At 59.6% G+C, this 23641-nt stretch overlaps 2 protein-coding genes across 2 annotated transcripts; both read left to right on the top strand.

The window, feature by feature from the left end:
- The first annotated feature begins 468 nt into the window (after positions 1-468).
- On the top strand, positions 469-15638 carry SYNPO (synaptopodin). The gene is made up of 3 exons (XM_037396640.1): positions 469-943; positions 10160-12057; positions 13303-15638. The coding sequence occupies exons 1-3, from the start codon at positions 469-471 to the stop codon at positions 14080-14082; spliced, it is 3153 nt and encodes a 1050-aa protein (XP_037252537.1). The 3' UTR covers positions 14083-15638.
- A 450-nt stretch (positions 15639-16088) lies between these two features.
- On the top strand, positions 16089-23587 carry MYOZ3 (myozenin 3). The gene is made up of 6 exons (XM_037396637.1): positions 16089-17106; positions 17519-17673; positions 17943-18017; positions 18126-18273; positions 18567-18738; positions 21615-23587. The coding sequence occupies exons 1-6, from the start codon at positions 17076-17078 to the stop codon at positions 21775-21777; spliced, it is 744 nt and encodes a 247-aa protein (XP_037252534.1). The 5' UTR covers positions 16089-17075; the 3' UTR covers positions 21778-23587.
- The last annotated feature ends 54 nt before the right edge of the window (positions 23588-23641 follow it).

Consider the following 23641-nt stretch of genomic DNA (forward strand, 5'->3'; position numbering starts at 1 on the left):
TAGGGAGTGTTTGCATCTCAGGGGTCCCTCTTCACAGGGAGCAGTGCTATGGCTGGAGCCCAGACTGGGGACACTGGGAGCTGCTTTGCTAGCTGTGGCCAGAGGAAACCAGTGCATGAACAAGCATCCTCAATGCTCCCCCTCCTTCCTTTGCACAGGTCCTTGGACACTGCTCCTCTGTGTGCCTGCCTAGAAAAGAGAAATTCCTACAAAATCCTCCTTGCTGATGTGTCTTCTCTGGGCAGAACCCTACAGCTGGGTCTCTGAAAGCTGCCTGCTCCTGTGGCATCGTGCCTGGTCCTACTGCCTGCAAGAGGAGTAAAGCTGGGCTCGTGCCCAGCGTGTGGCCATCTTCCCTCTTGGACACTGCCCATGCTCTGAGGGACACTGCCAGGGAGGAGCCAGCCCCCTGGCCATGCGGAGCTGGTCTGAAAGTCCATGGAGTGCCAGTGAAGGAGAGCTGCAAAGATGCTGAAGGCAAGGCTACGGCAGCCCTGTCTGCAAACCCAGCCTGGCTGCCCCACACCCAGCGAGGCTGTGCAAAAATCCCGTGTCTGTGGGGCGGCCAAAGGGGACCCCGAGGGGGACACTGTCTGTTGGCAGGAGAGGGGGAGCAGAGGGGAGCAGAGGTGCCATCAGTTCCGGGATGCCCCTGCCTTTGAGCCGGTCAAGCAAGAGGGATGTTCAGGGCCACTGGGAGGGAAGGCAAGCAGGAGCTGCCGGTGGGGGCCTGAGGGGCTCGGTGGGGACATACCGGGTCCCACGTTGGATGGCAGCAACCTGGCCTTGGTGGCTGAGCCCACAGGCCCCCCAGAATGCTCCAGCTCTGCCTCAGAGCTGCCCCCCACAGCAGCCAGCCCCACGGCCGACCCTAGCCAGGAGTGGAAAGTGGTGAAGATCCAACAGGTCCTCATCAACCCTGCCAGCAAGCCGAGGAAAGTGGGTAAGAGAAACCCCCTTTGGCCACCCCCCCTTCCCAAAAAGTGCTGCTGTGCCGCTGGGGCCAGGGCTGCCACTGCCTGGCATGGTGGTGGGAATGCCTGGCTCTTCCCAGGGCCGCCGCTGGATTAGACGTTCCAGGCTCCCAGCCCAGCCGCTGGGACTTTTTTAGCCTGAGATGATCTCTCTGGCCTTGAAAATAAGGAGGAATCTGTGGCTTTTCTCGGGAGGGGGGTGGGAAGACGGCGGGAGGGTTCCTGTGATCTCCGAGTTCAACCAAACCCCAAGTGGGGCACAAGAGGGGTGGGCTTCCCACCCCTCATCCTGGCCGTGGTGCTTGCCAGGACTCTGCAAAGGGGGGGTGATGAGGGCCAGCTCCTGGGGTGCTGCCTGGGACAGGGACATCTCAGTTGGGGTGGCGATGGACAAGCATTCATTACGTGGCTTGGGGCCATCCATCTCTTTTCAGCCCCTGGTTTAAAAATTAAGCACTTTATTTCAGGCTGGTTGCTTCCTACAATGCTCTCTGCCATCGCCTCGCTTCACAGCCCTGTTTCGCAGCCGTTCCTCTCTGCCCATGACTGTCCCTTCAGCCATGGTGACACAAGCACAGGCACATATCTAGGGTTACTGTGGCCGCTCCCACGCCTGGACCTCCCCACCCAGGGGAGATGCTCCCACAGGATTAGACTCATCCTTTTACAGGCATTAGACCCATTTTTAAACCCTGTTTCCACCCTTCTTTCTATTTTCCTCCTGCCCAGCTGTTATCTCAGCTGCCACGCGGCGCCAAGGCAGGTGTGTCACTGTCCCCATGGGATGGCATTATCAGATGCTGCTGCTCTGCTCAGAGCCTGGTTTTCCCCAAGTAGCTCCCAGGATGAGGAGGGTCGGCACCGGCTGGGGATGCTCAGCATGAACCTGGTGTCCAGAGTCCATCCCCTCGCCTTTTTGGGGTGTCAGACATCCTCAAAACCAGCAGCTCCCTGGATGGGACAAGGGCTGGGAAGCTCAGCCAAGCCCTTTGGCTCACTGCTGCCCCAGCAGCTCGCTCGGCCGTACGGGCGTCGTGTTTCAGGGCTCAGCACACAAACCAGATGGACCCAAATAGTCTTCCCATTTCTCACTCTGCTCTGGGATGGCAGATCTGTGGCAGGGAAAGGTCAGGCCTGATTCTGTCCAGGCTCAGCATTTTCCTAACCCGCACCGCCATCCAGCACTTTTGCTGCCAGCCTGGAATTTTAAAGTAACTCAACAGGTTTGTTGGAAAGAGTTTGTCTGTCCCGTTTCCTCCCCCTCCAAGTGAGATCACCACCAGCCACTGCCTGCGGGACCCGTCAGACTTTCCAGAGCCTCCGGGCAGGATGTCACTGAGGGTCCTGAGCACTGGGAGGAGCGCCAGAACCTTGCAAAAACCCTGCAGGTTTGCAAAGGAGAGGTTTAATTCAGAGCAGGGACAGCGGCAGAGGGAAGGAAGGGCAGGTCCCCGTGCAGGTGGCATCGGGGCTGCCTCTGCAGCAGGATGTTTGTAGGAGCATCCCCAGGAGATGTCAGGGATTTGCTCCTCTTCTCCTTAGCTGGTCCTGGGTGCGGGAACCCCCAACCCCATGGAGCTCTTGCAAGAGAAAGAGGTGCATCCACCCACCCCCACAATTGTGTAGGGGTGGCCCTGAGAGCCGGGAGCCAAGCGGGTGCCCCCCGAGCGCTGCAGACCCACCCAGGCAGGTCCCAGGTTCCCCTTTGGTCCCCGTCCAGCAGCCCAAGGCCAGGCTGGCTGCTCCCAAATATCTGGCACAGCGGCCCAAGCTGGTTGGCACCTCTCGGGGCAGGCTGGGGAGCGCAGGAGCCCCGGGTAGAGGCAGCAGCTGGGAGATGCAGGAGGCAGGACTGGTTTCTCTGTCTGGTGTGCAAATAAACGGAAGGTTTCACACCCCGGGGGCTGCTGAGCCAGCGCCAGTCTCCCTCAAAAACCAGAAAAGCACAAAAAAGCAAAGAGGGACAGGCAGAAAGGAAATTAGAAAAGCAAAAAATAAGGCCAAGAGCTCATCCTGTGGTGTGGACAGGCAAGGGAAGGGGGTGAGGCTGGTCCCACCTGCAGCAGTGCCTGGGAGCTCTGCAGCCAGCAAGGACTCTGCAGCCCCAGCAGGAGCAGGGTGGTGGAGGTGCAAGGTGATACTGGTTCCCCAGGAATCATCCGTCCCAGGGCTGTGGTCCCCTTGTCACTGGGAGCAGACCACTCCTGGCAGAGGGCTTTTGGTGCTCTTCCCGGAGGGTCCCCAGGGTGGTAACACCAGTGCTAGATTTTTGCCCTGTTCCAAGCACCCCAACCCTTTCAGCACTGGGGAAACTGGCAGCAAGGGGAGATCCTGCTTCCCTGCCAGCGTCTGAAACGTAAGGTGCTGCAGGTCCCCAGCACTGCTGGGAGGAGGGAAAGGGGGTGAGGGCTGAGTAAGGGGATGCCCCAGGCTGGGTAAAGGGGACGCACAGGTCTGGGTGAGGGGGATGCACAGGTCTGGATAAGGTGATGCATAGGTCTGGGTAGGGGGATGCTCCGGGCTGGATAAGGGGATGCTCCAGGCTGGGTAGGGGGATGCGCAGGGCTGGGTAGGGGGATGCTCCAGGCTGGGTAGGGGGATGCTCCGGGCTGGATAAGGGGATGCTCCAGGCTGGGTAGGGGGATGCGCAGGGCTGGGTAGGGGGATGCCCCGCCTGCTCCCACCCTGGCAGCGGGCTCAGGGCAGACCCAGCCGGGACGGGAAGCGGCAGAGCAGGGCCGCGGGGGGCAGCCGGGGCGGCGGGGCGGCTGCCGGTGCCGCCGGGGAGGGGGACCCATCCCGTCCGGTCGGGCGGGCGCGGCGGGCAGGGGCAGGGCCGGCGGGACCCGCCACCCCCCGGCCCCGGCCCCCGCCCGCCGCCCCCCTGGGCCCGCTCCGAGGGCGGAGCTGCCGCAACTTTCCTGCCCGCCGCCTCCTCCCCGGTGCAGTCGGGCTGCGAGGGGCGGCGGCGGCACCGGCACCGGCACCGCGGGTAGGGCCGGGGCTGGGGAGGCGGGGGCTGCCCCCGGGCGGGGCTGCGGGGCTGGGGCGGCCGGGGCAGGGGCCGGGGGACGAGGGGTGCCAGTGCACAAGCGGGGGGCGGGGGGGCGGAGGGCAGCAGGGGGTGCCAGGGGGGTACCGTGTTTGGGGATGTCCGGGGGTGGCGGGGGCTGGCAGTGCACGGGGGGTGCTGGGGGTGCATGGGGGTCTGGGGGTGTATGGAGGTGGCAGGGGAGCATGGGCGCCCGGAACCCCCCGAGGGGTGCCGGTTGTGGGCAAAGGGCAGGCGAGCGGGGCAGGCAGCGTTTCTTTCTCTATAAATAAGCCGGGTGGGTGCCGGTTCCCTCTGCCCACCCTCGGAGGTCCGGCACGGGGGGACGTGGGGGGCTCGGCAGCGTGGCACCTTCCAGCTCTGCAGAGCCTCTTCCCAAGGCAATGTCCCCTGACCCCTGCGACTGGGACGTGATCTCCCCTGGCCGTGCCACCCGGTGCTGGAGACACGAGGTCTGTCCCTGGGGCTGGCAGCCAGCAGGATGGATCCCTCGGGGGTTGTGCAAGGGACAGACGAAGGCCCCGTTTCATCCCACTGCCCTCCCTGCTCCGTCCATCCCATGGGGACAAGCCAAGCCAGATGACCTTCTCTTGCCAAGCCAGCGCCTCTGGCTCGTGGCACCAGCCTGGCAGGGCTGTCACCGGGGCCCCACCGCCTGGGATGTGTCGCAGCGAGTCCAAGCACCAGCAGGCACAGCAGGGCTGGGACTCACTTGCCAGCCAGGATCGGGTCCCCATACTACCTGGTGATGGGATGGGCTGGCTTTGCTGCGCTCTGGGCAGATGGATGGCAGAGCAGCCTGGAGGAAGTCTGTCAGGTTCCAGCCTTCTTTTGCAAAGCTAAAAGCTTAATTTTGGCTGGCTGGGGGAAGGTGCTGCCTCCACTTTTGCAGTAGCAGCAGCCTGTTCTTCCCCGTTGCGGATGCATGCAGGGCTGGGGCTGCTCACTGCATCCTCTCGGCTTGACGAGCCTGGGGAAGTGGGGCTGGGGCAGGGGCAGCCAGCCTCCATTCAATATTAATGCCCCCAGCCCCATCTCTTCCTCCCCCACATGGGAGATGGGTGCCCCAGGGCTTGCTGCTTGGAGACTGTGGGGCCCTTTCCAGCAGGATTTGGGTGCTGAGCACTAGGCAAGGCAGGGGCACAGCTGCAAGCCGGGAGGAGCTTGGGGAGGCAAACAGCTCCAAATCCAGCAAAGCCCTTGCAAACAGAGCACAGGGAAAACTTGCAAGCGCATCGAATTTTCTCGCTGTGCCAGATTTTGTCACTGGCAAAGGCGCCCGCGAGGAGAGGCCCAGCACAGTGCGTCCTGCCAGGCAGGCGAGGTTGCCCCCACCACAGCACCCACTGCCTGAGCCAGGGATTTTTGGGTCTGGAGGGGTAGCATGGATAAAAACTTTATGGAGGTTTTATATCTGGGGTATAAGAGAGTTGGAAGCTGGGAACGAGGCAGAAAATTGTCGTCTTTTCATCCATGTGTTTGAATGGTATCTGTTCCTAGCTAGCTCAACTGCATGTCTGCGCTACCCTCCTTGTTTTCCTAGCAGCAGATTATTTGGGATAACTGTGAGCGGGAGGGAAGCGCAGACTTAAATGTGTGTGAGTTAGTGCACATTGCAAAAAATCCTGCACAGCTGTAGTTGGGGCAAAAGGCCAGTTGGCTTCTCTGCCAAAAAACCTGCTTACATTTCCTTGGTGTCCAAAGCCCTCAGTGTTTGGGTGAAAACACTGGATTACCCTCCCCAGCACCGCCTGGCTTTAGATTTGCATTTGGGTTTGTGGCAGGGAGGTGGCATGGTGGCATGCATCCCTCTGGAAATGGGTTTGTCTTGGTTTAATTCTTGGTTTTGCTGGTGGGATTTTGCCAGAAAGAGGCACCGTTTGAGTTGACCCACAGCAGCCCAAGAAACTGCTTGGGCTTGGGAAACTGCTTGGGAAAAGGGGAAAGGTTCCTGCTCCTTATGGATCACAGCTGCTGCACTGCGCGAAGGTGGATTTGGGGTTTCTGGTCTGTGCTCTGCCTGGCCCTGGACAGCCGGGGAGCTGGGGGGGGGCGGGGCAGCGGGACACCCTGAGCATCCTCCTGTGAACTTGCCAAGGTGGGCTGCAGCACTGGGATGGCCGAGCATCCAGACCAGGAGCAGGCTAGGGACAGAGCCCAAACTAAAGATTTTGCAGTCGCCTGCCAGCCCTGAGGCTGAGATTTCACATGGCTTGTTTCATCCTGCTGGCCCTACGGGGACTCTGGTATCTTTGGGCTTCTCCATGCAAGGGCTTCTCACCACCATGCCTGATGCTTGCAGCCACCCACACCTGCAAGGTGACAGCTTCCAAGTCATTGTTTTTCTTCTTGTGACATCCCAGCCACATCAAGACCAGCAGCTTCCACTGAATCTGTCAGCCTCAGAGAGCCCTGGGTATCTCCTCTCCCTGCAATTTGGGGCCCAATCCTCATGTCATGCCAGCTCTTGAAGTCCATGGCAGGTCAGGGCGGGACACAAGGAGGGTCTGATACATCTTTTGCCATCATTGGGGGTGGGATGGTGACTCCAGCCGTTCCTGGCTGGACTTCAGATGCTCTACAGTAGTGCTGTGGGACGGGACCCATCCTTTGCACGGAAAGCTGAGCTGGAAGGAATTATTTTTCCCCAATCTGGCCAGGAAGGGAGAGCAACAGAAATGCCTTTCATCACCTTCGTCATCCTCACTCTGGAGGAGAAAGCACAGTACTTGCTGCAGGAAGGATGACTGACAGCTTGGTAAGAAGCTGTTAAGCCCTATCTATACTTGGGGGATGTTGCTGGAAGTCACCCCATGAGCAATGGCAAACCTATAGAGCAAGTGCCTATATAAATATATAGATATCTATAGGCTTCTCTGGCCAGAGCTGGAGTGTATTGCACTGAATTAGCACTCCAGGGCTGTTGGCCGGCTGCTCATGTGTGCCAGGAGTCCAGCAGTCCTGTGAGGAACAGGGAGCATCTCCTTCCTCAGCATCCCTGGACCAGAGGGCTGGGGGCTGCCAGGGGACCCCCAACATGGGGATGCAGCAGCGGAGAGGGCTGGCGTGGCTGGATTCATTGTTCTTGGAAGAAGCCGGGACATTTGGAGAGGGGAGACATTTCCTTCCCGAAGGGCAGCGTGGTGGCGAGCCGGTGCGTGGCGTGGAAAGGAAGGAAGAGTGGAAGAGCGCAAGAAGTGCCGGTTATCCTTCGGATTTTGGGCTGGACTGGCGTTAATGGGCGGAAGACAGTTTCCAGTGCTGCACAAGCTCCTGGCACCCTCAGCCATGCACAGTTTTGCTTTCGCCTCCTCCCTGTGCTGCTTGGGCTGCCTTAGGCCCTGTGCCCCTCCTTCTCCTCCACAGCACCTGGATGTTTTCATCAGGAAGGAAGCACCCAGCCGGAGCCCGCCCAAGGCTCCCTGGCTGGCAGGGAAGGATGAAGGGATGTTCCCTCCATCTGGGAGGGGAGCGAGGGGTGCAGGAGCCACCCCGGGTGACAGGGTCCCTCGGGCCACCATGGTAGATGACTAAAGGCTCTTGCACCAGGTCAAATATGCTGATCCCACGGCTCAGGCTGGAGCAGAGAGGGGAGGGAGGTGGTCTCTGTCCTTTTGTTGGGGATGGTACGTCACCCCCGGTTGATTAGTGATGAGCCACATTTGCAATGGTGCCTGCGTCCATCTGTCCATCCATCTGTCCACTGGGCTGTGTGTGGCTGTGCAAGCAGGGCAGTGTTCAGGTTGGCCTCTGCAATTTCCTCTGGCCTGCTGGAGGCTTTGGTGCTTCCCATCTGTGAGAGAAAAATTGCATGTGAAGAGCATTTCTTACCCCCAGCATCCCCATTAGTATCCCGAGAGATTCATTTCCAGCAGGGAATGGTGGGTACCAGGTAGGCAGGTGCAGAGGGGCTGCTGGAAGAGAGTAGGAGATGGGGTGCCACAAGGCAATGCTGAGAATGGATGCCAGGCGGGGGATTTCAGGTGGGGGCTCCCACCCTTTAGCACACCCTGGCCCAGGGGGATGCCTGTGCCCAGGGTGGCAGCAAGGGATGGGGATACCTGGGGGCAAAATCCTGGCGGAGAGATCCCGGCACTGATCCTGGCTACACAGGAGTGTATCCGGCGGCTAGTCCAAGCAGGAACTGGCTGGCCAGGAGCTGAGTCATCCCTCCAGCACAGACAAGATCCCCCAGGGCCCCTCCGTTGCTGTTAAAAGGCAGTAGCAAGAGTGAGAGGCTGCGAAATGGCTCCGCCGAGAGCTCGGCTTCTTAGGCGGCCTCGGCCTCCAAGGAAGCAGGGATGCTCGGCTAGGAGCATGAAATTTGCAGACATCTGGAGCCTGTGGCTTGTTTCTCAACAGCTCCTTGGCCGTATTTCTCCTCCTTTTCGGAGATAAAGGCAGTGAGGGTGACCCCGCGGAGTGGGAGCTGTGGTGCTGGCTGCCCTCCAGCCAGCCCGGCCGGAGGAAACCGCGGCCCCGCTCTGTGCTGCCGCCAAAGCAAATAGAAATGGGGCATTAAACAATACCGGGCGCTAACCGGGGGAGATGTTGGCCGCCGGCGTCGCCACTGCGGACAGGCTCCTTGTCTCCAGGAGAGAGTTTCCACTGGCATCTCTGCCTTCTCTCCACCGTGCACAGCCAAAACCCTCCTGTCGGGCAGCCTGAAGGCTTCATCCACTCTCCTCCTCCTCTCTAGCCACTTGGGGGAGGCAGGGCCATCCTGCACTCTTTGGTGGTGCTGGGGCCAGGGCTGGGACTTGCTGGGTGCTGAGGGAGGCAGGAGGGATGAATGGTGAGGAAGAAGAGGTACCCAGTTTGCAGCAGCCCTCCCGCTTTACTGTGGGCTTGCTGGAAGTGTTTGGCTTAGTCATCCATCCCTTCCCTCGCTGCTAGGCTGAGCCACTGCTGAAAATATCCTGGAAGGCTCCCAAGCGGCACAGAAGGCAAGAAAATGAGAAACACATGAAGGAAGGGAAGAAGGGAAGGGATGGGAAGGGAAGGGGAGCGGGTGCTGGCAACGCTTGGGGGAGCGAGGCTCGGGGCCGGCAGCCCTGGCCACCCACCTCCTGGCCAGAGCTGGAGTGGGAACACCCCATCACAGCCACCCCGGCATCACCTGGGGAGGGGGCTGCACCCCTGGTGGGTACTGGGGCAGTGCTGGTGCTCCGCACTGGTGTCTGTCCCCAAGCAGTGGCCTCGGCAGGGCTGGGGACACTGCCCTTCCCGCGGGTGCTTCAGGGTGAGCTTGTAGGAAATTGCTCACCCTGAGAAAATGCGTTCCTGGCAGCTCCACATCCTTTTGGCCTTCGGGAAGGGCTGGTGCCCTGACCTTCTGGCCAGCACACGAGAGGCGCAGCAGCACTCTGGCTGCTTGCTGCGGGGCTTTCTCCTGGCTTTTAGCACTTTGCTTTTAGCACTTGTGTAGGCTCCCGAGGCATGAGGTTGGCTCCTTGCTGTGGGCTGTGTCTGTGTCCGGCAGGTCAGGATCTGCACAGCTTCTGTCGGCTGCTGCCATCTCGTGTTGCTCCATCAATCAGTCCCCAGATGGGGCTGGCCACCGGTCTTGCCATGAGGTTATGGCGGGCTGGCATCTTCTGGCTGACACTGGGTTTGTTTCCTGCCCTGTTTGGGGCTGAGCGTGCCGGGATTCAGGGCAAGGGGCTGGGGAACGCGAGCTGACCCCTTCCCTGCCCACCGCCTCTTTGAGCCAGGGGCCAAAACCATGCGAGCTGCAACCTGAGACCTGCTGAAACCCTTGGAGAAATTCCTTTCCCATATGGTCACCACAGTGGGCTTGCAGAACCCAGTCAAAATACAGGGCGGGATGGGAGAAAAGGTCCTGTGTGCCCCTGGGTGTCCCCTGGGCTTTGCCATCTGTCCCTCCAGCATGCAGAGCTGCAGCTCAGCATCTTGGCGGGGGCCGCGCTGGGTCCCCATCACCCTTGGACTACGATATCCCCCCTGGGTACCCCAGCCCTGGAGTATCACTCCTGCCTTCACCCAGCTGCTGGGGAAGAAGGGGTTGGGATGCTGGGGGATACCTGGAGGAAGGGCTGCCAGTGCTGGCGTGGAGGCCTAAAATCCCACGTCCCCTCTGAGTCCCCCTAACTGCCCTCTCCCCTCTGCCCAGGTCTCTCCCGTAGCGCCAGCCTCTCTGAGAAGGAGCTGAAGGAGGCAAAGGCACGGAGCCGGCGGATCGCGGTGCAGCTCACCACGGCACCCAGCCCCAGCTCCAAGGGCGTCCTGCTCTTCAACCGCCGCAAGCAGCGCGTCGATGGGCTCGCCGGGGCTGGGCATGGTGGGGGCCTGCCGCTGAGCCCCGCACCCCAGCCTCAGCAAGCAGCCATGGAGGAGGGCGAGGGGCCTGGGATGAAGCCGGAGCCTGAGCAGCCCAGTGCGCCAGGAGAGGGGCTGCAGGCAAACGCCTCCCCGTGTCGGGAGCCGCCTGCTGATGTCCAGCAGGTCCCGCTTAGTGTCTACCTGAAGGAGAACATGGCATCAGCCACCACCAACGGCATGCAGGAGAGGGGGGCCAGTGGGATGGAGAGTGGGGGGGAGGGGCTCAGGGATGCGGGAGCCCCTGTGGGGCCCAGCACAGTGGCTCTTGCCCTGCCGCAGAGCCCCGAGGAAGGGAAGAACAGCGAGGTGCCTGGCAAGGTGCCCAGTGCACCCGTGGGGACAGCCACAGGGATGGCATCCCCAGCTGGCCAGCGGCAGAACGGGATGCAGGGCCGGCAGTACTATGAGGTCCATCTCACCCTGGCCAAGCCCAAGCCAGTGAAGAACCGGACGGCCAGACCCTTTGGCACCCAGGCACCCCGCACCAGTGGCCAGCCCACAGAGGGACCCCCTGCTGCCGAGCTGCCCCCACCGCCCACCTACGCAGAGACGCTGAGCAGCCCCCCGCCGCTCACACGTGTCCGCTCACCCCCTGCCTACTCAGCCCTGTACCCACCCCGGGAGCAGAAGGTGCTGCCAGGTCCCCCCATGGGCTGTGGGGTGAGCGGACCAAACCCTCTGCCCAAAACGGGGATCCTGGAGGAGTCAGCCGCCCGGAGAGCTGGCAAAAAGTCCATGTTCACCTTTGTTGAGAAGCCAAAGCTGGGCCCTAACCCTGATCTCTTGGACCTGGTTCAGAGTGCAGACAGCAGGAAGAAGCAGAAGGACCAGGGGGAGCCCGGTGCTGAGGATGAGCCCTTCGCCCTCGGGGCTGAAGCTGCCAACTTTGTCCCCAACAGCGCAGCCAGGGGTGAGCAGCACATCCCGCCAGCTGATGATGCTCCAGCATGGTCCTCCTGCCTCAAGTCTCCCACCATCCAGCCCAAGCCGAAGCCGCAGCCCAGCCACAACCTCAGTGAAGCAAGAGGGAAGGGGGCCGAGCTCTTTGCCCGCCGGCAGTCCAGGATGGAGAAGTTTATCATTGAGGCTCCCTCCCAGCCAGAGCTGCTGCGGTCCCCATCACCCACGATGTCCCTGCCTCCCTCCTGGAAATATGATGCCAGTGCTTGCCTGTCACCCATGGTCTCCAGACACCCCTCCAAGAGTCCCTCCAGACCCTCCAAAACCCCCCCAGCTTCTCTGTACAGCAGCAACCTGATGGAGAACGAGGTCTCCCAGAAGGAGCTGGAGATCTCCAAGCACCAGCCCTACCAGCTCCAGTCTTCGCTCTTCATCCTCTCTCCATCCAAGAGTCCGGCGAGGTCCATGCCCCGGGAGATGCCTCCACCCAGACCCTCTCTTCCTGATGCCTACTCCTACCCCCAGCAAACCTCCTGCCCGACCTCTCCGTTGCCTCCTTCCCCTGTCTGGCATCCTCCCGCTGTGCCCAGTGCCGGCCAGACCAACTCCAGCCCCTTTCCTGGCACCACCGGGGCTCTGGCCCTGAATCACAGCAGCCATGTTGGTCCTGGAGCCCCGACCGAGGTGCTGCTGGCCTCCCCATGCCGCCTGCTGCCACCCCGAGCGAAGGGAGGCTTCCAGGCACCCAGACCCTCCTACTCCACCAGGAATGCCGGCATCGAGCCGCAGGTGTGGAAACCTTCTTTTTATTACAAGTAGTGGTGGCAGAGAGAAACACATGGGGGTTTTAGGCTTCTCTGCACTGGCCGAGTCCTCCCTAACTGCTCACAGGTGTGCCATAAGCCAAACCAACCACAGAAAAGAGGGGAAAAAGAAATAGAAAAAAGAAGTAGCTGGGAGGCTGCAGTGCCGGGACAGTGGATAGAGGGGGCATAGAGCCCGCGGGATCCCAAAGAGCCATCTGGAGCCTGCCCGTCCTGTGGGGCTGCCAGCATTTTCTCTCTTCTCTCACCTGGAAACTGTATGGAGCATCACATCGCTGGCTCTGTCCTTTCCTCGCCTCCTGCCTTTCCAGCTCTCGCAGCCAGCCACCGCCGGCTCTGCCCGCTGACCCGCAGTCCCTCTGTCCTGCCGGCTCCTATCGGCCTCCTACCAAAGCAAACCCGGAGGGGACACCTCGCCTTTCTGCCTCACTGTGCCTGCTCCTCTCTCTTTTGCTGCTCCTTTGGGATCTGTCCTCGTTTTCTTCCACACTGTGGAGGAAGAGCCGCATCCCCGGGGGAATGGCAGAGCGCCGTGGTGCTGGGACCAGGGACAGTGCAAGGTCCCTGTCCCTTCCCAAGCTCAGTGCTGGAGCTGGGGGCAGGCAGCGCTGCTGGCACGACCGGGAGAGAGGGATGTGCCAGGCAGAGGAGGGCAGGGCTGGCTGATGCTTGGCCTGATGCTCGTGGTCCAGCTGTGCCTCTGTCATCCCTCGCTCCCACCACTCCCCTCGTGGTAATGAGTTGCCTTTCGACTATGCTTTTATTTCTCCTGCATTTTTCTTCCTGTCCCCCCCCTTTCTGAATACACTCTCTGCGCTGTCAGACCTGGCTCTTCTCTTTCCTGCTGGCTGGGGAGCAGCTGCTGGGCGATGGATCCCTGGGGCAGCACGGGGGTCTCTGTGCATCACCTGGAGGGAGGCTTTGGAAAGCCGCAGGTAGTGAGAGGTCCAGGGTGATATTCTGGGCAAGGATGATTAATTGCAGGCTCAGCCTGACCCAACTTCCTTGGTCGGTGATGGGGTGCAGAGGCAAATGCATTTTTGGGGAGCCCTTGCAGGGGGTGCAATGCGTGAGAATACATCCCCAGTTCCTGTGGGGCTGAGCCAGCACGAAGCTTGCCCCAGCACCAATCCTGCTCCTGTCCCTCTGCTCTCCCCCCTTCACCCCCCCCAGCAGTGCCGGCACTAACCCGCTGTCTGTCCCCCTCCAGGAAAGGCGGCCGTCCCTCCCCGCCTCGCCCACCTGGACGCCCCGGCTGGTGCGGCGCCCGGGCAGCCTGGACGGCTGGGCCAGCCCGGCCTCGGTGCCCGAGCTGGATGAGGGACCCCCTACGTCCCCTCCATGGAGCGAGAGGTCCCTGTCCCCACTGCGGCAGGACGCCGACCCCCGGGCCAGCCGGCAGATGCAAGCGCGGCTCGCCAGGAACATCATCAACGCTGCCCGGAGGAAGAGCTCCTCTCCCAAAGCCGTGGGGCCGGAGGGCTCCCGGCCCTTCACCCCCATCCCTGCCGGCCCCCCCAGTCTGCCCCAGTCCCCCTGGCCAGCGCGGCCGGAGGGCTGCAGAGCCATGGCACTGCAGGCTGCCAGCAGTGTGCCGGGGAGCCTGGGCAGCCCCTCACCCACCCACAAAAGCCCCCTGCGATCGCCCCGGGCGGACAGCCCCCAGTTCTGTGCTTCCCCTGGGATGCCCCGAGCTGCCTGGGCAGAGGGGCGCCGGCTCGTGCTGCCACCCAGCATGTCCTCCTGCCCCATCCCCCGGCTGTCCCCCAGCCCCAAGAGCCCCTTGCCATCCCCCGTGGTGGGCGGGCGGGCCCTGGCCAAGCGCTGCACCTCGCGGTCCCCAACGGACTCGGACGTCTCCCTTGACTCCGAAGACTCGGGGACCAAGAGCCCGGGCATCCACAGCTTCAACCTCTGCCCCCGGGGCTGGACCAGCAGCCTGCGGCTGAAGCCAGGGGGGCTGCCCTCAGGGGCCCCCTGCACCTCCTAGACGAGCCATCTCTGGCCAGCCCACCCTCTCCCCAGCCCCACCAGCCCAGGTGATGCCACCCACAGATCCCCACTGGGAAGACCCCAACGCTCAGGGTTGAGGTCTCCAAAACCCCGTATCCTCAGTCCCCGGAGGAGCTGCCACAGCCCCTTGGCATGCCAGCAGGGTCAGGTGCCTCCTGCCTGCCTGCCATCCCATGCCCCTGCTCTATTTTTACCCCCTTAACCTTTTGGGGCAGGACTGCATGGTCAGCAGGCAGAGCAGGCAGAGCAGGCAGAGCAGGCAGAGCAGGCAGCATGGGGGGAGCCAGCCCCCAGCACAGCCCCCTCCCTCTGCAGCCCCTGCCCACCAGCTGGCCCCATGCCACACAGCCACAATGGGGATGGACTTGGCGGTCCCCCGTGAGCCCTCTGCCCCCAGTACCAAGGTGTCATCCCAGGGTGTCACCGCAGCTCTGTTTGCTGCTGCCCGGGGGGTCATGGTGTACCTGGCAGGGGTGGACAGCACCAAGTGCATGCCATGGCCAGGCACCCTCTCCCAGCCTCCAGATCTGGATGGTTACAATTGGAACCAGCTTTCAGAGAGGAAAAGTTAATGTTGTATTCCAGCCCCCCAGATCTTCATGGCTTTTTTTTTTTTTTTTTACTTTTGACCTCTTCTCAAAGAAATTCCCCCAAATCCTTCCCTGGTGACCAAAAAGAGAGCCAAAGTTATTTATTGCCACATCAAGGGGACCGTTTACAGGTGCCCTCCCGCCCTGCCCAAGCTAAAAGGGACAGCCCTATCCCATTACCGTGTCACTGTCCCCATCCCCAGGCTTACCCCATCCCTGTCCCCACTCCTATGGGCTGGAGGGGAGGGACACACAGGGACCAGTCGGTGCTGTGGTAGCCAGGGCGGGTGGGAGGTGGGGAGCTCTTGGGGGGCTGAAGGAAGTGGTACAGGTTGCAGAAGGTTTGAAGAAGGTGTCAGTGCAGGAGACAATGCTTAGAGTGTCTCAGGGACGAGCTGCTGTCCCCATGGGGAGCCCTGCAAGGGGCTGGGGGGTGGGCAGAGGCACCTCTGAGGGCAGCAGTGTCAGAGGAAGGTTTGGGGCGGGGGAGCGATGGGGAGAGGAGGGCATCAGGGTGGACACAGTTATGTGGCAGAGCCTGGGGAGAGCAGCGGGTGTCCAGGGAGGGAAATGGGTCCCCAAAACACTTGTCACACCCCGGAGTGAGCAGGAGCTGGCTGGGGTGCCAAGAGGCGCTATGGCAGTGACCATAGCCACCCACCCAGAGGACACAGCCTTGGTGCCAGTAAGACCAACACCAGGAAGGGAGGATGCATTTGTGCTGCCAGGGCTCTGGCATGTTCCCTGTTCAGGGAGCCCCTGTCACCCCTTCCCTTTCCGCAGGACACACTGTTGGAGCCAGCCCATCCCTGTTCCCCAGGTTCCCGCACCCCACAGCCTGCTCTTCCCAGGACACAGACTCCCCCTCACTCCACCAGGCACCACGACTCGCCTTTGCCACACACTTGTATACCCAGCTCAGAAATAAACTGCCATTATCCCACCCGGCCTGGCCCTGATCCATTCCCGAGGTGGCCTGGGCACATGTGGCATGTGGCCACCTCCTGCTGCTGCTGCACAGCCACCATTCTAGTCCCTGAGTGTCAGCCCTGCTCCATGCCAGGGCAACAGCATCCCTGTCCCCAAGGGTCAGCCCTGCTCCGTGCTGGGGTGACGGCATCCCGGTCCCCAAGGGTCAGCCCTGCTCCGCCCCCTTTCTCAGCCAGAAATAACTGCTGTCCTGGGACAGACCTTGGCATCTGGGCTGGAGCCCAGCACGGGTTGGGGCGAGCAGCAGGGAGCCCCGGGGTGCCGCAGAGGGCCAGTCAGGGCCACCGAGCACTGGTGGCTGCAGCTTGTCTTTGGCCTCATCCTCTGTGCAGCAGGAGAGCATCTTTAGTCCCCAGCGTCTGAGGCGTCCCCTGGCCAGGTAGGTGAGGTGAGGTCCCAGGCTGCGGTCAGTGGGTTGACGGGTGGGTACACTGGGCTTGGGGATGTCCCAGCCTTGGTGGTGGGGACATTCACGACTGGGGGGGTCAGGGTATGGTCACCCTGGAGGGGGGTCAAGGGAAGGATGGGGCACAGGTCCCAGGCTCACCATGTGGATGGTGAATGTTGGTCTCGGAGCTGGCAGGGAGCTGCATGCCAGGCACCTGCGGCCCCACGGGCCCCCCTGCTCCCCAGGGATCTTAGGGGAAGATGCACAGCATCAGGCTGAGCTGAGGGATGCCAGATGCACTGAACAGGGCCAAGCCACCACCCTGCTCCTTGTGCTTGCTGAGCCAAACACCTCAGCAGTGCAGGAGGGTGCTGCTGAGGGTGGGCAGCCCGGGGGGCTGAGGGCTGGTCTCCCGCCCTCTCCCTGCAAAGGAGCAACCCAGCCCAGCAGCCCTGCACCCCATCTTGTCTTGCCGCTGGCCAGGCTCCCCAGCTCCCCAGCAGGGTCAGCATTGCAGCTCCTGCACCCTCAGGGCCAGCAGCTGAAAATAGCTATGTGGAGGCGGGGGTGCTGGTGGGGTGGCAGCCAGGGCCCCTGCTTGCCCAGCAGGCGGCAGGCAGTGGGTGCTGCTCCGAGGGGGCTCAGGACACGAGGACACCAGCTTGCTGCAGACAAGGATAGAGCTGAGGACATTTTCTGCCTTAAAGAAAGGCAGAGAGGAAATATGACAAGGCAAGGGCTGAGTGGCAGCATGCTTGCAACATCTCCCTACATCCACTGAAGAGAACGGAGAGCAGCACAGAGATGATGCTGTTGAGGGGAGATGCTCAGGGATGATGCCGGCCAGGGAAGATGCTCAGCCAAAGCCTGGCCTCTCCCCATGGCATGCCTGGGGCTGATGCATCCCCATGTTTGGTGTCACCCTAAGACTGCCTCTCTCTTCCGTCCAGGCAGGCTTCACCCCCCTCCCACAGAGCTGCCCCAGGAGCACGGCAGCAAGTGATGACCATCATGAGACCGGGCCCTGAAGCCGGTAAGGGAGAGCCAGGAGTGCTGCCAGCCCCAGGGCAGCACTGCCTGCCCTGCCCAGGGGCCAGACCCAGCTCTGGTTGAGGCCACTGGCCCTGCTCCCCAGGGACCCTGTGCCTTTCTTGGTCCCATCTTACGCTACAGCCCCAAGGGGCGGCAACTGCATGTCAAAGGCTGGAGGGGTCCGTGCACAGGGGCAGTGGAGGCTGGTTGAGCCTCTGGGGCTGAGATGATTCCCTGAGAAATCCCCCCACTGAGGAAATACCAGTGCCTGGCACAGCTCCCGGTGAGGGTGCATGGCTGAGCTGTGCAAGTGGGACCTCAATGAGGAGACCCACTGTCCTTGCGCTGGGCATGGGGGTCCCCAGCGCTGCAGCAGCCTCAGCTGTGGCTGTGCTCTTCCCTGGGCTCCCCAGAGCCCCAGCTGGACCTGGGCAAGAAGGTGAGCACATCGCAGGACCTGATGATTGAGGAGCTCTCCCTGCGGAACAACCGTGGCTCCCAGCTCTTCCAGCAGCGCCAGAGGCGGATGCAGCGCTTCATCATCGAGCATCCCAGCAACTACAGGGAGGTGGGTCTGCAGCTCATCCCTCGGCTCCGAGCGGGAGCGCCATGCCCTGTCTCTCACAGCCTTTGCAGGGAAGCAATTCCTGGCAGGGCTGGGAGTCTCTCAGCAGGGCAGCCGCGCTCAGCTGCCTGCTACACTGAGATGAAGGGAGAGATGGCTTGGTGGCCTGGGCATCAAGATAGGCAAGCATCGGGTTCAGCACCCACCAAAGAACACGGGGATGGCGCCGGTCCTCCTCTGCACCTGCTAACCCCTCTCCTCACCTCCTGCAGCTCCCAGGGCCGGGAGCGGGTGGCTCATACCGCACCAAGAAAGGTGACGTGGACGGAACTGCAAATGAGTGGATGGTGAGTAGGTGGAGGAAGCTCCAAAGTACTTTTGACAGCCTCCTGAGTCCTGACCAGGGCAGGGGGAGCTCCCCATGCCCACTTGCCCACTGACTCTCCCCTCTGCAGGCAGGGGAGGATGCTGGGGACCAGCAGAATTATCACTCTGAGCTCCACGTGGCAGCATCACCCCAGGGCAGCCCCCCTGAAGTGCCCAAGAAGACAGAGAAAGTCTTGCAGATGAGCAAAGTCCTCAACCCTGACGCTCTGGCCCCAGGTAAATGCCACCTACACCCCAAAGCCAACACCATGGTAACGGCAGGAACACAGGCCTGGAGGCAGCAAACTGCTGCCTGCCGAGGGGTCCTCCCCAAAATCCTCCCTCAGAGTTTTTAATGTATATAAATGCATAACATATATTCGTTATATATATGTAATCCTGCCCCCAGCAGCAGGTCTTCCGTGGCCATGCGAAGGCAGGGCTGTTCCCAGCCCCCTCTCCCCTGCTCGGCACATCGCCCCAGCCCAGCCGAGGCCACAGCAGCCCACATCATCCCTCCCCCTGCGCAGGGTACTCGAGCCCCCTCAAAGAAGTTCCCCCAGAGAAGTTCAACATCACCGCCATCCCCAAGGGCTACCGCTCCCCGTGGCATGAGCTCCTCGGTGACAAGGACAATGCTGTGCACAGTGAGAACCAGCTGCCCATGAGACCCTCTCCATGGGACTTCAGGAGCTTCAACAGGTAATCCTGGCTGAGCAGGCACCGACAACCTGTCCACCCCCTGGCCAAACCCCTCATCCTCGAGAAGCACCTACCGTCCTGCCAGGGAAACGCAATGGTCCATGCCCTCTTTATACGCCACAGGGGAGCAGAAAGCGTTCAGGTTGCTCTTTTCCAGCTCAGGAGCTCCTCCATGGCTCCTCTGCAAAGGTCCCTACCTCCAGCAGCTCCCCAGATCTCCCCTCAGCTCCACCACTTGGCTTGCACAGCCCTAAGCAGCTTGATCGTACTGGGTAACCACAGGGATGAAACCTGGGAGGACTAAATCTCACGCACATGGTCCTGGAGAAGGAATTGTTGCTGTTCCCAGCTGGGCTCAGCTCTGGGCTGGGTGGAGGAATGACACAGATGGTGCCAAGCCTCTCTCCTAGTTTCCTTAAGGTATCCAAGCAGCTGCTGGAAGTGGTGGGGGTATAAGGTTAATCTTCCCACAGGGTGCCAAGAGGTCACCAGATTCCTTCCAAACACCTGCTTGAGACTGAAGTCTCCAGGCTGGGGCATTTCTGGTGGCTCAGGCTGGCAAGCTCCATGCCCTGTGGAGCATGGTGGATGCCTCCTTGCACCTCCAAATTACACCCAGATCAAGGCTGGGACCCTGGAACAGAGATTGCCAAGGAAAATCTCCTTTCTGGAAAGGTGTTTGGTGGGGATCCAGGGGATGGGACCTGATGGTAGTGAAGCACCAGCAGCCCAAGGCAGAATAATGAGAACTGAACTTGTAAGCTGAACATCATGCCGGGCAACCTGCAAACCAAGGTCCTGGCTCTCCTCCTCACTGAAAGCCTCTTTCATGAGGATGAAAGTCCACTAGCCATGGTGGCCTGGCCAAAGCCACCTTCCAGCAGGCAAGCTCTCAGCGGAGCTCCCTCCCAGGGCACAGCACTGCTGCCCATCAGACCAGCTGCCACGGAGCTGGGCCTCTGCAGGTGGCAGCTTTCCTGCGCCCACACCAGGGTCGGATTTAAGTTGTGGGGGACACAACTGCTGTGCTTTGAATGCTTGGCAGAAGGGGCTGTGGGGGACTACAACCCCTCCGCATGGGAACGGCGTCCCAGATGGTCCCACCATCCCTTTGCTGCTCTCCTCTCCCTCAGCCCCCCGGCTCTGCTGAGCAGACTTGGTGAGATGCAGAGCACAAGGCTGCCGCACACCCAGCCCCCATTCCCCCTTCCATACCAGTGAAAGCATGACATTGCACTGGTTCTGCACTGGAGTAGGGCTGAGGGGGAGAGAAAGGAGGTGGCAGGGTTAACAGAAGGGACAAAACCCCACGGGCAGGCACAGGCAAGCCGAGGAAGCAAAGGGGCTGCATTAGCTATTCGCTCAGGGTCTCCTTCCCAGTACTCAGCCATCATGAGCCTTCCCGGCGTAGTAACATCCGAGGAGGTGCCGCAGGGGGAGAGCAAGGAGCTGCTGCAGACACTTGGCTCTTTTCTTTCAATATTTAGCCATGTTCCTGCCTCAATATTTATTTATGGACAGGGACTGAAGCAAGGGCATGTTTCTGAATAATGCTTTACCCCGTACAATTTCTCCCTTCTCACATGCGCCTTTTCTATTTAAAGTCTTGAACTGTTATTTAATACAGATGGATGCTAATTTAACACCAAGCCTCTTGCCACCTCCTCTAATTCTTCACTGAGGCATGAAGATTCAGAGAGCCAATCTGCTTCTAACTGGGCTTGTCATGATCTTGCAAGCTGTTGGCTTTTAAATCACTTCTCAGTTCATCAAGTACTAGACTGCAGAAAAACAAGTTTTTTGGAACAAATCGGCTAGTAAAATGCCAGTGATCTTGCCTAAAGCTAGGTGAATCCCAGCACAGCCCACATGGGTCACAGGGCAAAGGCAAGCTCACCATCTCAACAGCAACTCTGTTAACGCAGACTGATTTATTCCCAAGTTTAAATGTGCAGGCTGCAGTGCAAAGACCTTTGGCCACCTTGCTAAGGTGTGCTGCCTTAATAGAGAGTGAAAACCAAGCTTTGAAAGACTTGTCTTTTGCCAGAAGGGAGAAAGTTTCCGGAATAAACCTCTCATTTACCTCTCCCCCCGTTATTTCTCCTCTGTTGCAAAACAGTGCCACGTTACTCATGTTCAAGCAGCACTTCCCAAAGCAAACACTCCCAGCTATGCCTCATTGATAGCTCAGCCTCCATGTGCTGCTCCAAAACCAACATTCTTGGCTTTTCGGGGGCTGGCACTCTGTTCCTGGTCCCTTTTCACATTTCTCCAGAAAGGGATGACAGCTCTTGCCCCCGCACTGCTCCTCCTGTTAGTCATAGTTCAAGAGAAGCTGTCCCAAAAGGCAGACTGGAGCCAGGGCCAAGAGAAAGACATTTGCCGCACATGTGCTAGAGCGATCAGGAGGCAGCACCACCAGCCTCAGCCCTCTGCAGAACACATTAGCTGTGGACAAGTCACCTTCTAAAGACCAGGGCGTTTGTCACTGTCACCTGCTCTCTTAATCTAGCCCCTTTCACGTGCACCACATCTCTACTGCTGTTGGTGGAGCCCATCAAGAGAGACTACGGTGAAGGTAACAACACGCTTCCTCCCTCCCCTGCAGGGCAACGGACGCTCAGGCACCAAACCCCACTCTCCAGGCTTGCCAGAGCTTGAGTTGAGGTTGGCTCTGTACAGAAGAGCCTCACTGAGCCAGCAGAGGCTCTAACAGTGTCCCAAGGAGGAAGAGGAGGGTTGTCATTTGCTATAAGCATGGCCAGGTTGCTGCTGGGCTCAGTCAGTAAATCCAGACCTGCTTTTTTTATCATTTTCACAACACGCATGACCTCTCCGCCTGCTGTGCTAAGTGTCTCCCGCTTCTTGTGCTGCAGGAATCCCACCCCATTTGACAGAGCACTGGTCAGCGACCTGTTCTCCATGCCTGCCACAGAGCTGGATAACCTGAGCGCTCTGGAGGTGATCTCCCACAGACGCAACTTCAACAGAGTGCCACAGGGCTGGGCACGGATTCTGCCAGAAAGTGATGAGCTGTAGTACACGTCTCCCTTCCCCATCGCCACGGATGCTTTTCTCGCTAGACTCAAACATACTTCGCACGGTAGGGGAGAGGGGAGTAAGTATTCTCTGTGAAAGCTAAGCTAGTGGTCTCGGGTTGTCATCTTCAAAAGGATTTGAAGAAGCTCAAGTCTGGGACCATTTTGAATTCCCCTCACAAGCCACTGTCACAAGGGCATTTAGTGCTAAGCTAACCAGCCAAGTTCTCATCGTTAACACAGGCAGATCCCTGTAAGCTCCCGTACAAAACATCCCATACAGCCTGTCCTCTTCCCGGCCTCATGGAAAATGGCAGGACCACCAGCTGTACCACACTAAGCTGTCTCACTGCTTTTTCACTGACACACAAGACCTGCTCCAACAGCTGAGGCCTTTGCAAGGAAATTCCATCTTCAGGGCAACTCTACATCAGTCACTCCAGTCAGGACAGCGAGAGGAGGTGATAATTGAAGAGCAGCAACAGAACAAGTTACCAGAGGCATTGGCACGTTAAAAAGCAGTTACCTTGGGCTTGGCTGGACAACAGAAACTAATGAGGAGCTGGGAATCTGCCCGTTTACCAACACAACACAACCATACAGGAGAGGAACACTGGGAGTTGAAACTTGTGCTCTGTTTTCCACAAGCTAGTGGCTAGCACTTGGCAGCTGATATTTTCCCCTTCCTACTGTTATTTGCATGCCTTGCTTAAAGATCTGAGTTTTTTGACTGACTTAAGCCAGATTTGCTTCATATAGCTGGTCATCAAGGATCAGGCTCTGTCTGAACCTGCTGCACTGCAGAATTGCACCAGTCTGAAGATATTGCCAGGGTATTCTGGTAACTTCAGCATCAGCGGGAAGGAAAAGCAGTGCAGCCGTGACTTCAGAGCAAGCACAGGCTTCCCCATCAACGTGAAAATCAGACCTGAGGATTCACCTACACAAACGTTTTCAGCAGTGACACACAGTGGGACGCGCAGCTAACAGTCTATAGGACAGTTGTCAGAACATCTAGCAAACCCAGCTAACAAAAATCTCTACCGTAACAGAGGCTTTCTACAACGGCTTTTGTCAGGTTCTTAATGTTACCCTAATTTAATCTTGCAAAAGCAGGAGCATCAGCATAAAAGATTCTTTTCTCATCACTATGGTTAAATCAGAAAAGTAAATTTTGTGGTAAAAATGCAGTTAATAGCTGCTTTACTTGTAAGCGTATTTGTAATGCTGTGCAGACAGATGCACAGAGCAAATCCCACAGAGGAATTCTGCTGCCATAAGACACCATTCAGGCAGGAAGCTTTCATTGCTCTGTTCTACCCACAGAAGCAGGAGGCAACAAGCAAATGGAAAGAAAAAAGTTTTGTTCCTTAAACATTAAACATTTACGATGCTCAACTGATGTCCTGTTCCAACCCACCTTTCTCCTCTTTGTCCATCAGCTGAAGAACCCATGTACCCCTGGGGACCTGGCTGGAAACAATAAATAAATTGCAATAACGGAAAGCCTGTCTGCATTTGAGATCTGTCTGCACAGCACTCACGGCCCCAGCCAAAGAGACTTGGACCCAGAGCAGTGGCAAATGCTGCAGCCCCCACGCACCAGCAGGCCTCTGCCCGTCCTCCAGCACTGCCCTAGGATGGCTCCCACCTGACAAATGCTAAGCTAATTACCTGTGCCCAAAGCAGGTAATTTCTCTGGAGAAAGCCAGCCTGCCTGCCAGCTCTTTGTGCCACATGTGCTATGCCACCTCCAACAGCCTGGCAGGGCTGGCAGCACCAGCGGGACCCAGTGGCATTATACAGCACATAGACCTGCTGTCATTGCCCACTCTGCACCCTGGCTTCAGCAGCAGCCAAATAAA

The sequence above is a fragment of the Falco rusticolus genome, chromosome 8, assembly GCF_015220075.1.
Source record: "Falco rusticolus isolate bFalRus1 chromosome 8, bFalRus1.pri, whole genome shotgun sequence".
Lineage (NCBI taxonomy): Eukaryota > Metazoa > Chordata > Aves > Falconiformes > Falconidae > Falco > Falco rusticolus.

Excerpts from the sequence above, each read along its gene's own strand:
- MYOZ3 (XM_037396637.1), top strand. The coding sequence starts at position 17,076 with ATGACCATCATGAGACCGGGCCCTGAAGCCG. Across the intron at positions 17,107-17,518 it reads GAGACCGGGCCCTGAAGCCG|AGCCCCAGCTGGACCTGGGC; the intron begins GTAAGGGAGAGC and ends TGGGCTCCCCAG. Across the intron at positions 18,739-21,614 it reads GACTTCAGGAGCTTCAACAG|GAATCCCACCCCATTTGACA; the intron begins GTAATCCTGGCT and ends CTTGTGCTGCAG.
- SYNPO (XM_037396640.1), top strand. The coding sequence starts at position 469 with ATGCTGAAGGCAAGGCTACGGCAGCCCTGTCTGCAAACCCAGCCTGGC. Across the intron at positions 944-10,159 it reads CAGCAAGCCGAGGAAAGTGG|GTCTCTCCCGTAGCGCCAGC; the intron begins GTAAGAGAAACC and ends CCCTCTGCCCAG. Across the intron at positions 12,058-13,302 it reads ATGCCGGCATCGAGCCGCAG|GAAAGGCGGCCGTCCCTCCC; the intron begins GTGTGGAAACCT and ends GTCCCCCTCCAG.